At 36.1% G+C, this 14484-nt stretch overlaps 1 protein-coding gene across 1 annotated transcript; it reads right to left on the bottom strand.

Annotated features, from left to right (window-relative positions):
• Positions 1-9993: 9993 nt before the first annotated feature.
• On the bottom strand, positions 9994-10839 carry LOC142172791 (uncharacterized). Its single transcript, XM_075236482.1, has 2 exons — positions 10420-10839; positions 9994-10323 (listed from the first exon to the last, which is right to left on the bottom strand). The coding sequence occupies exons 1-2, from the start codon at positions 10837-10839 to the stop codon at positions 9994-9996; spliced, it is 750 nt and encodes a 249-aa protein (XP_075092583.1).
• Positions 10840-14484: the final 3645 nt, after the last annotated feature.

The raw sequence follows: 14484 nt of genomic DNA, 5'->3' as shown, positions 1-14484 counted from the left end.
AAGATCATCTACTTTGTTTTTATATTTTTTCAACCACCATTGCATTAACCTAACCTAAAGTTGTGTGATTGTAATTCAAATTGTGTGATTGTGATATTTCTAACTCCATATTTCCAGTATTTTCATTGTTAAGAAATTGTAGATATTGTTTTTCACTTATTTATCTACAACTTTATTTTCCAAAAATATAACAAGTAAAAGGGAGAAAGGACCAAGTATAAATTCTTTTTTCACTTTTAACCCGCACCAGAAACTATTTACATTCTATAGCCGAAATTTTTTATAAAATTTGTATAATTTTTGTATATAACATACAAAATATATATACACAAAAATATACAATAAATATATATTTTTCGGCTATTATTTTGAGAGCGGCTATAGAGTGTCATTTTCCCAACCACCACTTGGTCCAACACATGCATTTAGTTATAAAAATTGCACGGGGCGCCCTATTTGGTCGCCCCCATTTAACCTATACCCATTTTTTTAAAAAGTTTTAACTTGTACCCACTTTTTAAACAATTTCAGTCCCTTTCTCCTCCTCCTCCTCAAAGTTATATCTGCCCTCAATCACCAGGCCTGGAACATTGACGAGGCTGAAGGGATGCTTGACAAACTCGCCATCTTAATTTCCACAAACCTTTTCACCACTTGGCAAAAGCAGACAACTTCGTAATGCTTGCATGAACTGTTAAACTAGTACTAATTTTTATACTCCGACTCCTACTACCCAAAGGAGTGAAATTTTCCTTTTCTACAAGAAATTGAAAATTTATAACGAGTGAGATCCTTGAAATAGTAGATGGCTTTTTAGATTTTGTTTTGGTGTTGATTTTGGTATGGTAGTTTTGAAAGAAAAAAAGAATCATTAAATCTTGAGGAAACAAGAAAAACTAAAACCAAGTTAGATAAAAAGAATCATATTAGATGTTCGCCAGTAACAAACAAAAACTTCGCCAGTTACAAACAAAAACTTCAGCTTTAGAGTTGAAGTTCGACAGTTACAAAACAAAAACTTCACCTCTAGAGCTGAAGTTCGTCAGTTACAAAAACAAAAATTTCAGCAATTACAAACAAAAACTTCAGCAAATAGAGAACAAAACTTCAGCTACTATGCTTAAGTTCAGCAATTACAAACAAAAACTTCAGCACACTTGCTACTTCAGTCCCGTGTACTAGAATGATGAAGTTTTGCGTGATTGCCTTTGCTACTTCAGCCCCGTATACTGAAGTTACGCGAAAAAGTGGGTACGTTTGAAATTTTTTTTGCAAAGCGAGCACAAGTTAAAACGTGACCCAAAAAACGGATATAGATGCAAATGCCCCCGTTTAGTTTTAGGATTCTTACACTGTATAGCCGTATGTCTCCAAAAAATAGCCCCTCTCTCTATATATAAAATTTATGTATATTAGCTTGACTAGCGAATGCAAATATTTTTTGCGAGCAGCCAAACGTGTAACTTCCCTATAGTTTTTTAGTTCAGTTGTATGCATGAACTAATAAAATGCTATACCAGCTATATTACAATAGATTTAGAGTTACACAAACATAAAATACTCGAAAAAATGGATTCTTGCACAAACAACGCTGAGAAAATGTAAACAGCAATTGTTTTTTCTAGCTTCTCCCTTGTTTCTCTGTATTAAAAAAAAAATAGAGTGGAAGGTAGACGACATTTATGAAAGAAAACAACAGGTGTTGAACAAATTTATGATGACCCCTTTAAATGAAAGATGACAAAGAGGAACAGCTCATTAAAGAAAGGAAGGAATCATTGAACAGGGCTCATACAAGTGTATGCATATATAATAACCCCAAAAAATAGGCATTCTGCATTCATTTTTTCCAAGACGAGAGTAATATGCCAAAACATGCACCATTATATTTTCTTTCCTCTTCTTTTCTAACTCTCTTTACCACCAAAAGAAAATGTAAATATTTCTATCTTTTGCCTATCTTCAACTGTGCAACCATCCCAAAAGAATATCTGGTTGTCTCTGGCTCTGTCCCAGGAGCGTATGCACCTTATATCATGTAGTTGTTTAAGCAAAAAGTGAAATTTCGGTCAAAGCTTTAATTTAGAAGAATTCAGGTTACTGATAATAAAAAATGAGTAAAAAGAAATGATTTTGCTAACAATCAGATAAGCAGAAGAAAACAAAGAAAACCCGTGTATTCAGATAATATTTCCTGTCCTTACAAATGATTAGTTCTCTCCTTTTTATAGCTATCTCAAAAATATACGTTTTGCCTTTGTCATAATAAGGCCATTATAGACAATTAAGGGCATTAAATGCTACGTTATATAATTATTGTAATTTAATATAGATTCTCTAACGTTTCCAGTATTTAATGCTTATTAAATACTGTATCTGTACTCTCTTATGCTGTCAGATTTATTCTCCTTGATTTTTGGATTTAAATAGATGTGAGTGTTGAGTCTTTTGAATAACTGCTCGTGCCTTTACTTGTGCCTCTGCTCGTATCTGTTGCAACTCGTACCTATTTGCCAATCATTATTCTTTGACCAGCCTATGTGCCATGACACATCATCTTTCAATCACTTTAATATGTAAACTCAATATTTTCCAATACAGATAGTCCCCCCACTTGCCATTTATTCAACAATTGAATATTTGAGAAGTTGATTTTATTGAAGCGGAAATACTTGCCGCCATAAATGTTATGATAGAATCAAGCTTCAATTGTCACTTTCATTTAATGCCTATTACACGTGACACCTTTTTATTGGTTCTGCGACTTTGCAACGCTTTTTAAGGCTCTTTTACAGCTTCACTAACCACGAAGCGACAGTTCTCATTATGACCTTTCCACCATTGCACCTTTTCCTTTGACGGTTACTTCTTAATATAAATATAGTTTTCACCTTTGTCCTTCTCACATAAAGTTCTCTGAATATTCAATTCTTGAATTTTTGTTTGCTTCTTCCTCGTACTATCATGTTTTCATCAAACCCTAACCTTAGAAGGGTCCCCATAGTTTATAATTTCCCTAATGCCCCCAGTAGGAGCAGAAGAGGAGGTAGACTTCGTAATTTAGGGTCTTCATCCCTACGTGATTCTTTTCTTCCTTCGTCTAGTTCCAGTCCTTTTTTTAGAACCAGAGGCTCTTTTTCACAAAGGTTCTCTTCTAAAGAAAAGGAACTCTCTGAACCTGTTTGTGAACCTACAGTGGATGAAATAGTTCCTACTGAACTATCTTTCTATAATGATAGAGAGTCTCTGAGAAATCAAGTGTCTTCTTTAGATCATGCTGATATCTATCCAACTTAGATCACAGAGGGTCTGATTTCTTTAGTTCGTAATGACTGTTATTGGAGTCATGACTTTCCTATCATAATTTCCAACGCAAATCAAAGAATCACCTCCTATTTAGTTGGATTTTCCTTTGTTTATACGTACCCTTTCACATTAGGATTTAAACCTGCTATTGATCTGGTTATTCTCGAATTCTGTCGTTTTTTCGACGTTTGCTTGAGTCAAATTGGACCTATCGTGTGGAGGGTTGTTACCTGTTTGAGGCACTTGACTAACATGGCAGGTGTGCCTTTCACTTTTGCCCATTTGATTCACCTGTACTCTCCTAGACTTTTCTGTCAAGGTGTTTTTACCTTAGTAGCTAAGAGCAAAAGAGTTCTGGTTAGCCCAGAAGATGACAGAGACCGTGACTGGTATGCCAGGTTTTTTGCTGCCCCCATTATTGGTTTAGTGGATGATGAAAATGTTCCCTTCCCCAAGAAGTGGAATTTTGCACGTGAGTTTTTTTTTAAATAATTTTCTCGTACCTTTTTCCTCAATTTTGATGATCATTATTCTAATTTTCCTTTTCTTTTTCAGCAACTATGGGAATTGTTGAGGAAATCCCCAATTTTCGTGTTTGGGTAGGAAAGTTATTAAATACAACCCCAATAGAGGGTAGATCTTGGAAAAATCTTTCTCACCGATTTGGTTGGAAAGTGAAAACTCATGGTAAGAGTTTTTTATTTAACTCTTTATTGTCCTTTCCAGAACTTAATTTAATCCTTTTAACTCTTTATTGTCCTTTCCAGAACTTAATTTAATCCTTCTTTTTATCAGGATTTGTTGTTCGAGGGATTAGTGCTGAGGCGGTTGTAACTTCCCGTATTTCTTTGGAAAGGGCCCAAGAGATAATCTTGGGTTCTTCATCGAAAAGAAAAGTTGCTAGTGACCAAGACTCTAAAGAAGAAGAAGAAGATGAGGGTTCCTTGGTAAAAAGGCCACGAGCTCGTAGGCGAATCATTTCTGATGATGAAGCATCTCCCCCTCGTTCTGTTCCTCTTACCGAGTCTGTTGAAGCCCCGGTGACGATCCCTGATGATGATGCTCCCGCTGCTGCTCATGATTCAGTTGAGCATCTTTTAACCACGGGTTTGGTGGTGAAGATTTTGGTCCGATTTCTGATGAAGCACCTCTTGCTCCCTTTTCTTCTCCCGTTCCTTTGATTCCTCCTTCACCAGTCGTGGCTGTTACTATTCCTCCCCAGGCTATTATGACTGCTTCCATAGTTCCTCCCCCGACTACTCCTCATTCAACTATTCCTTTCACAGAAGTTGGTTCCTCAAGTAGGAGTGGTGCTATGAGGCAAGTTACCATTGAAGTCCCTGTTGAAGGTAACTTTTTAAGGAAATCAGGTCAAGCTGACGTGTGTCTACAACCTTTAATTGGTCCAATTGAAAGAGCTAAGCTAGATAGCCATAGTTTTTTGACCTTGATGAAAAATATAATGCATGCTTCTTTAAAGGTATTCCTTTTTCAAACTTTTACTTTGTCATTTTTCTATCTTGAGGGTTCTCATTTTTTTCTTAACCCTTTTTTTAGGCTAATCTAATTGGCACGGAGATGATGAAAAGAGTTACCCTCTCAGAGCAGTTAGTGCGTGATTACCAAATGGAGGCAGATAATTGGAGGGAACAATGTGAAAGTCTTCAGATCGACGTGGAAACATTAGAAGAAAAGAAAAGTACCTTAGAGCAACATGTACGGGTTTTGACTTCAGAGTTGGCAGTTGAAAAGGCTTCTTCAAATCAAGCAGATAAGGAAAAGGCTCGTCTTGAAACCTCTTTTTTCGAGCAGCTTTCTAAGGCAAGTGAAGAGATTAGAGAGTTGAGGGCTCTCTTGGGTGAAAAAGAATCTTATGCTGGTGAAGTTGTGCAGAATTTGACCCAAACTCAAGAAGACCTCTGGGTATCTTCTGATAAGGTTTGTTCTTTAGAAAATTTCCACGCTTCTCTTTAACTTCTTATGAATCTGCCTTAGCTGAAAGTGAAAAGTTAAGAAATGAAATTGCTGATTGGGAAAGAGATTATGAGATCCTTGAAGATAAAATTGCCATTGAAGTGAGTTGGGCGTTTTTAAATTCTCGCCGTGATACCTTCGTTGAAGTTAGCCAGGAAAATTTTAACTTGGAATCTGAGTTAGCCAAGATTAAAGAGACTATTGAGAAGACTCAGCAGAACCAAGATTTTTTTTCTCCTATGGCTGAAGCTTCTGAAAATGTTGAAGTTGATACAGGTATCCCCACTCTTTCAAGTCAAGTTGAGCCTGCTGCTGTTGATGCCCCTGCTTTTGTTCCTTCAACTTCTCAGTGAAAAGTTTATGTTGTTTGAATTCCTTTGATGTTTTTTTCTTTTCGTTGGTATATGATTGTGACCCTTGGTATTTTTAAGTGTTTGTTGAAAACGTTAAGTCCCCAGACCTTTTATGGGGCACTTTGTATAAACAACTTTTGGGTTTATGACTAAGTTCATACTTAGTCTAAACTTTTTTAATTAAGAAGTTTCCGTTGCTGTTTGAACTTCTATTTTATTTATTCTTTCCTTTATTTTTAAGGACTTACGGAATAACTTGCATTTTTATTTTTCAAAAATGCTTCTTAATTTCATGAATACTTGAATTAATCATGAGTTTTATAAAAGAGGGCCCTTTTATATTCGACACTTAATGAAGAAGACGTCTCAACTTCATAATGGTGTTAATATGCGATAAAAGAAATAGGAATACACATGTTTTTTGAAATAACTTTGACAAGTTTTTATTTGAACTTTGTCTAGTTTTGAATAACACTTTACATGTATTTGAATTGCTTCTATAACTTTCTCGTAACTATTTTTCTTATAACAGATTTCAAAAAAGAAAATGAACACAAGGTTTTTATGTATAACCCGTTTCAGTACATTGCCTTTACCCTAACTATGATAAGGTTTTTCTTTGGCCTTAGCTCGTGACTTTGCTCTGCACTTGACTCATTCAATGAGTGAACTTCTCAGGTTTGATCTTTGATTATTTCCCAATCTTCTTTGCCTTCTTTATACGCATGCCTATGTATATTATATAGTCCCCCAAGTGTTTGAGCATTGAAGTATGAAGCCTCGAGCACTTGATTGTTCTTCTCATTTGGCCCTTTCCTGAAAAGGAAAAACACACGAGACTCTAAGGTGCGATTATAGATGAAGACTGCTTAACCCATCCGAATTTCTATCAGAATAGTTGTAACCCTAGACCGGGAATTTTAATTTATTCCACGTGCCTTGCAGGTCGTGATTCATCATTTAGTACGGGCTAGCCTTTTGCCTGACCGTGGGTATTCCTTAGAAGTAGTATCTCTTCAGGTGAACATCATTCCAATGTGAAGGTAGTATCTTGCCATCCATCGTTTTCAGCTCGTATGCTCCTTTCCCTGTGATACCATGAATCCTGTAGGGTCCTTCCTAGGTTAGACTTAATTTTCCCGCATTGGCTGCCTTCCTAGATTGAAAAACCTTTTTGAGCATGAAGTCCCCAATCTTGAAGAATCTTAGGCGTGCTTTTCGATTGTGGTATCGTTCTTTGACCTGCTTTTGTGCTGCCATTCTTATTAATGCAGCTTCTCTTTTTCCTTCAAGTAGATCAAGATTTATGCGCATTTCTTCGTCATTAGACTCTTCTGATGCTTGTGTAAACCTTGTGCTTGGCTCTCCTATCTCAAATGGAATTAAAATTTCAGCTCCATAAACCAATGAAAATAGTGTTTCTCCCCTACTTGTTTTGTTGTTGTGCGATATGCCCATAAAACACAAGGTAACAATTCTGGCCAATTACCTTTGGATTCCTCCAAACGCTTCTTTAAATTGTTGATAATGACTTTGTTTGTTGACTCAGCTTGTCCATTACCCACCAGATGATAAGGTGTGGATGTAATTCTTTTAATCTGCCAACTTTGAAAGAACTCTGTGATTTGTGCGCCTATAAATTGAGGGCTATTATGACACACGATTTCCTTTGGCACACTGAATCGACATATGATATTTCGCCAAATGAAATCTCTAACTTCTTTTTCTCGCACCTGTTTGAATGCTCCTGCTTCCACCCATTTAGTAGAATAGTCAGTGAGTACGAGCAAGAATTTTACCTGTCCTTTTGCTTGTGGTAGCAGACCCACGATATCCATCCCCCATTTCATAAAAGGCCACGGTGCAATGACTGGATGTAACAACTCCGCAGGTCTATGCATGTTATTACCGTACCTTTGGCATTTATCACATTTAGCCACAAAATGTTTCGCTTCTTCTTCCATTTTGGGCCAATAATAACCTGCCCTAATTATGGTTCTTACCAGTGATCTTCCTCCGGCGTGATTCCAGAATGCCCCTCGTCTATTTCTCTCATTACGTATTCTGTCTGAGAAGTTCCGAGGCATCTTGCTAAGGGACCACCGAACATTTTTCGATAAAAATTGCCTTGTTTTAAATAATATCGAGCAACCTTTTTTCGAAGCGCGTGAGCTTTTCTCTTGTCTTCAGGGACGGTACCATACTGCAAAAAAGCAACAATCTCGTTCCTCCAATCCCAGGTTATATTATTAAAATTTACCTCATTTTTATCTGGATCGAGCACTGAATGAAACAAATGAATTACAGAAGCATTTTCATTGCTTGCCATATCTGCCGCATATGCGAGATTAGCAAGGGCATCCGCCTCGACATTTTCATCTCTTGATATTTGCGTAACTTTCCAGGTTTGGAATTGCCTAATCAGATCCCGTACCTTCTCTAAGTATTACTACATCCGTGCTTTCCTGGCCGTATAAGTCCCCAACATTTGATTAACCACGAGCTACAAATCAATTTTGATTATAATCTGATTAATGCCAAGTTCTCGTGCTAGTTCTAAACCTACAATCATAGCTTCATACTCTGCCTCATTGTTAGTTATAGAATAACATTTAATGGCTTATCGAATGGTTTCACCCGTAGGTGGTACCAAAACAATTCCTAAGCCTACACCCTTCACATTAGACGAACCATCAGTAAATAAGGTCCAAATTCCCGGATTAGATCCATTGAACACTTGTAATTCTTTTTCTGCTTCTAATTTCATTCCTTGGCTAAAATCAGCCACAAAATCTGCTAACACTTGAGATTTTATCGCGGTTCTAGGTTGGTATGTGATGTCATATTCACTTAATTCTATAGCCCACTTGGCTAACCTACCTGATAACTCATGCTTATGTAATATATTGCGTAATGGATAAGTAGTTACTACAACAATAGGATGACACTGAAAATAAGGCCTTAATTTTCTAGATGCCATGATTAATGCAAGTGCAAGCTTTTCTAATTGAGGATACTGCGGCTCCACATCTAATAAAGATTTGCTAACATAATAGATCGGAGATTGTTTACCTTGGTCTTCTCTGACTAAAACAGCACTTACCGCTACTTCTGAGACAGCAAGGTAGATGAGCAGCCTTTCTCCAACCTTTGGTTTTGCGAGCAATGGCAGATTTGATAGGTATGTCTTCAAATTTTTGAGTGCCTGCTATCATTCCTCAGTCCATTCGACCTGATCTTGCTTTTTTAAGAGCTGAAAAGAACTTAAAGCACTTTTCTGATGATTTAGAAATAAATCTCCCCAAGGCTGCAATTCTTCCTATCAACCTCTGCGCTTCTTTGTTACTTGTAAGCATGTCAGGAATTTCTTCAATGGCCTTAATCTGTGTGGGATTCACTTCAATACCATGGTTAGAAATAAGAAAACCCAAAAACTTACCTGATGCAACACCGAATGCACATTTCTCCGGATTTAATTTCATATTGAATTTTTGCAAGAACTGAAACGTATCAGACAAGTGCGATATATGATCCCCTGAATGTTGAGTTTTAACGAGCATGTCATCTATGTAGACCTCCATTATTTTCCCCAAATGTTCTTGAAACATTTTGGTCACTAGTCTTTGATATGTTGCACCAGCATTTTTGAGACCAAAAGGTATTACTTTATAACATTAAGTCCCCCTGTCTGTTATAAATGAAGTTTTTTCTTCATTTATTGGATCTATTTTGATCTGGTTGTATCTTGAATACGCATCTAAAAAGCTTAACAATTCATGTCCTGCAGTAACATCAATTAGTTGATCTATATGTGGTAATGAAAAAGAATCTTTAGGACAAGCTTTGTTAAGGTCTGTGTAATCTACACAAACTCGTCACTTACCATTCTGCTTCGGTACCACAACAGTATTGGCTAACCAATTAGGATACTTTACCTCACGGATAGACCCAATCTTTAGTAATTTTTGAATCTCATCTTGAATTACCTGATTTTGAAAGTTCCTTGCTTTCTCTTCTTTTGTTTGACAGGGGGATACGACGGGTCTTCATTTAATTTGTGAGTCATTACCTCTGGTGGTATTCCTATCGTATCAGAGTGGGACCAAGCAAAACAATCCACGTTAGTTTTTTAAAAATTCAATCAACTTACCTTTCATGTCTTGGCTTAGATTGGCCCCTACGTAGACTTTCCTTTCAGGCCATTGTACAAATAATATTACAGCTTCCAGTTCTTCAATCGTTGTTTTGATATTTTCATTTTCCTCTGGTTCTTAATGGCATATGGCCTTGAGTCCACGTCTGTTCGTCCTTGTTCAGTTGAGGTTTGTGTTGTGGTACCCTCAACTATATTCTGTAATTGCTATTTTTCTTTATTTCCCGTACTTGAATCTGCTACAGAGTTGATGCTCATGGATGTATGTTGATCCCCACGGATTTGACATATTCCCCATGGTGATGGAAATTTAATAACTTGGTACAAGGTTGACGGAACGACATCCATCTTGTGGATCCATGGTTTCCCAAGGATCATATTGTAAGCCATCTCCATATCTACCACCTGAAACTTTATATCTTTGACAACTCCTTCTGCGAATGTAGTAAATATTACCTCCCCTTTCGTTACTACGCTGGAATTGTCAAATCCAGACAGAGTATGCGCCTTTGATATTAATTTATCTTCGGCTTGCATCTCAAGTAGTACTCTTAGCAGAATAATGTTCACGGAACTATCTGGATCAATCAAAACTCGTTTCACATTAGTATCATGTACAAGTAGAGATATTACCAGTGCATCGTTATGTGGAGATAATACGCCATCCACATCTGCATCATCAAGCGTAATGCTTTCTTCCTCTAAGACATGTCGTACCCGCTTCCCGTGGATAATTGTGATTTTGGAAACTTTATTGGCTGCTGTGTACATTACACCATTGATGTCTTCAGCTCCACTTATGACATTAACGGTCCTTTTGGGAGAAAGTGGTTTTGGGGGCTCCTGCCTATTATTCATGTATGCTTGCTTACCTCTCTCACTGAATAATTCAGTGAGATACCATTGCTTTAATAGATGATCGACTTCACCTTGTAGCAACCTACAGTCTGCCGTTTTATGCCTGTGATCATTGTGAAATTCGCACCAATGGTTAGGGTTGTGCCTGTTTGGATTCAATCTCATTTCTTTTGGCCACCGTACCTTATCACCCATGTTCTTAAAACAGGTACGAGCTCGGAAGTGCTTACATTAAAATTATAACCGCCAAATCTTGCTTTCAAGTTTCTATCATTATCCCGTGACTCTTCCGCGTTTCGATCATTCCCAAATCTTGATGCCGAGCCCGACTCTCTATTCCTCGACCTATGATCGTACCTTGGATTGTCCTGTTTTGACCGTGAATCTTTTCCCACTGGACCCATATATGGTTCGTACCTGTTTTTACCGGAACTTTTTTCTGTTTCCGCCCGTCTCGAACTCATCTTTTCTTCTTTTTGAGATCGTGAGATAATATCCTCTTTTATCCTTAGCTTTGTGCTATACCTGTTATAAATGTCATTCCACGTTGTTGCTGGGAATTCACGAAGACTTTCCTTGAGTCACCTCGTGGCTTCAGAGCTTTTTTCATTCAAATTACTAGTGAAGGCTATAACTGCCCAATTGTCAGGTACGCACGGTAACGTCATTCTTTCACGCTGGAACCTATCCACGAACTCTCTAAGAAATTCTGAGTCCCCTTGCTTGATTTTGAAAATATCTTCCATTCTTTTTTCGACTTTTTGAGCTCCCGAGTGTGCTTTGATAAATGAATATGCAAGCTCAGCAAAAGAATTTATGAAACTTTTAGATTAATAACAATACCATGTTAATGCTCCCTTAGTGAGTGTTTCACCAAATTTTTTGACCAGTACTGGTTCAATTTCCTGTTTGGTCAAGTCGTTGCCTTTTATGCCTATTATGAATGCAGTCACGTGGTCTCGTGGATCAGTTGTTCAACCGTATTTTGGAATATCGGGCATTTTAAATTTCTTTGGAATTGGGAGGGGAGCATCACTTGGCTTCTAAGATTGTTGTGAATATTTATCCATATCTATGCATTTGATTACGGGCGGTACGCCAGGTATTTGCTCTATGCGGTCACTTTGCTCCTTGAGCTGTTTCTGCAATGTTAGTACTAAATTTTGTAAATCAGAATTGACTAAGTTACCTGGTTCTCCATCTCGTGACTCGGTGGGGATTCCACCACCGCCTGAATTGGCAAGCCCAGAACGAGGGTTCTCCAAAGTGTTGTCATTTGGAGTGGGTGTTGTGGGTGCGACAGGTAACTGGCTAACAAAGGCCTCAAGAGCTTTATTGACCTGTTGAGTGATTAGTTTTTGCAAAGCTTAATTGATAGCTTCATCATTTTCAAATTGAGCGTTTTCATTTGCATGAGATCCATCAGGAGTGCCTTCTCGAGACCGCCGAGGGGAGCTTTGTGGAGAAGGGACTGGGGAGTGATCATCCCGTGAATTTCCCTGGAGTTGTTGGTTTCCTTGGGTGTTGTCATTAATGTTTGACATGGTTGATGCAACAAAAAAGGTTAGACTAAGAATCTGTATTGGGAAAAATTGAGTTTACATATTAAAGTGATTGAAAGATGACGTGTCATGACACGTAGGTTGGTCAAAGAATAATGATTGACAAATATGCACGAGTTACAACAGATACAAGCAGAGGCACAAGTAAAGGCACGAGCAGTTATACAAAAGACTCAACGCTCACATCTATTTAAATACAAAAATCAAGGAGAATGAATCTGACAGCACAAGAGAGTACAGATACAGTATTTAATAAGCATTAAATACTGAAAACGTTAGAGAATCTGTATTAAATTACAATGATTATGTAACATGGCATTTAATGCCTTTAATTGTCTATAATGACCTTATTATGACAAAGGCAAAACGTATATTTTTGAGATAGCTATAAAAAGAAGAGAACTAATCATTTGTAAGGACAAGAAATATTATCTGAATACACGGGTTTACTTTGTTTTCTTCTGCTTATCTGATTGTTAGCAAAATCATTTCCTTTCTCATTTTTGATTATCAGTAACCCGAGTTTTTCTAAATTAAAGATTTGACCGAAATTCCACTATTGGTTAAACAATAGTATTACGAGATATTGTTTGATGGAAATTTTTTACTAGATATTTATAAGAAAAAAGAAAATATTGGGGTACGTATAAAAAATAACACCACCGCTTATTATTATAGTGATTTATTGATTTATCCATTTTTTCAAATAATTATAATATTGCTTATGTAACATCATGCGTACGCCACTATTCTGTCTTTGTATTAAGACATTCTTTGCATCAAAATCTGGAGATACACTAGGCATGCAGCTTCCATGAAATTTCTACCAATAAAAATTGTATGAAATCAGAAAGAAAAAGAAATAAAAGAACAATCCGTATATAAAAAATTTCAAAACAATCCCTCCGTTCCTATTTGCTTATCAGGTTGCCGAAAAATAGTTGTGGCAAAATACTACGTATTTCTTTTGTTTCAAAAAAATTGACACTATTTTCTTATTAGTCTGTTTCAAGAAGATTGTCACTTTCAATATTTCCCTAATAAGAAATATTTATAACAATACAAATGTTTTGACAAGTTTTTGACTACAAGTTTCAAAAGTTTTACAATCACACAAATGCTATGATTTATTTAAGATCACATATCTCAAAAAAATTTCTTCTTTATTAAAGTTTTTGCCAAATCAAACTAAGACGATCTAAACGGAGGAAGTATATTGGATTCGCGTAAATCTTAAAGTAGGCATGATGTGTACGTCCACGTTGAGGTTTCCTCTTACTTTCAAGTGAGAGTTAGTCGATAGAGATTTAACGGTAAAAACTTATTTGCATCGATTAAATATATTAAAATATTAAATGCAAGATATATGTGTATTTTTACTTAAATTTTTAACTACTAAAATTAAATTAATTGGGTTGATATAAATACATGGTACAAATAAATATTTACCGTGACACATATATCATAACCGATCCATTCTGACTGCCATCATGATACAATTAATCTGACCTATTTCCTAAGCAATTTAACTAAGCTAGTTCTCTCTGAATTTACTTTTCACGGTGAATAGGAAATTTTAGGTTAGCGTAGCAATTAATGAAGAAACTTATGATAAAAAGTGTATCTCTTCTAGTGAATTCTATGCAGTATGATTTGTATTAGTCAATTCAAAGATTTCGGAATAATCTTGTCCAAAAGGGAAAACAAATTAACTTTGGAGAAATCCTTCCAAATTTGGTTTTATAACACTCTCTTCCTTTTTGATATACTTATTTTTCTTCTATTTTATTTTTTTTAATAATAATTCTTTGACTTATAAATCATTAATGCAATAATTACAATCCACTACACTCTTCTAATTAATTAATTTTAGGAATATCTTCTCATTTCATTTAATTCCTATAATAATTAAAAAAAAATCTCTAAGTAAATACAAAATCTAAGGCCTTTGTTTATTTCCTTATCAAAATAAACTTCTATAATAATGCATCAAGTACGTTTACAAGCATTTTTATTACGCAATTAAAAGAACTCTGAATAAATCCGTGATACAGTAACTAATTAATTGAAAAGCGCGGTGAACAGATTACAGACACCAAAAGAAGAAATAAAAAGGGATAATTTATACTTTCCTGTTTGATTCCCAACTTCTACTTAAATTTTGATTGTCATCAATAGTTATAGATAACTAGATATCATTCTTCCACGTTCCAGTTAACTGTAAAAGATCAATTATCACTCATCAAAGTAATCACAGCAGTATTTGTTAAGTGATGAC

Source organism: Nicotiana tabacum, chromosome 18 (assembly GCF_000715075.1).
Source record: "Nicotiana tabacum cultivar K326 chromosome 18, ASM71507v2, whole genome shotgun sequence".
NCBI classification, from domain to species: domain Eukaryota; kingdom Viridiplantae; phylum Streptophyta; class Magnoliopsida; order Solanales; family Solanaceae; genus Nicotiana; species Nicotiana tabacum.
This window is presented reverse-complemented; position numbering and strand designations above follow the sequence as displayed.

Coding starts and splice junctions, on each gene's coding strand:
- LOC142172791 (XM_075236482.1), bottom strand. CDS start 10,839: ATGGGTGATAAGGTACGGTGGCCAAAAGAAATGAGATTGAATCCAAAC. Junction 10,324..10,419: donor CTCCACATAACGATGCACTG/GTAATATCTCTA, acceptor GTACTACTTGAG/ATGCAAGCCGAAGATAAATT.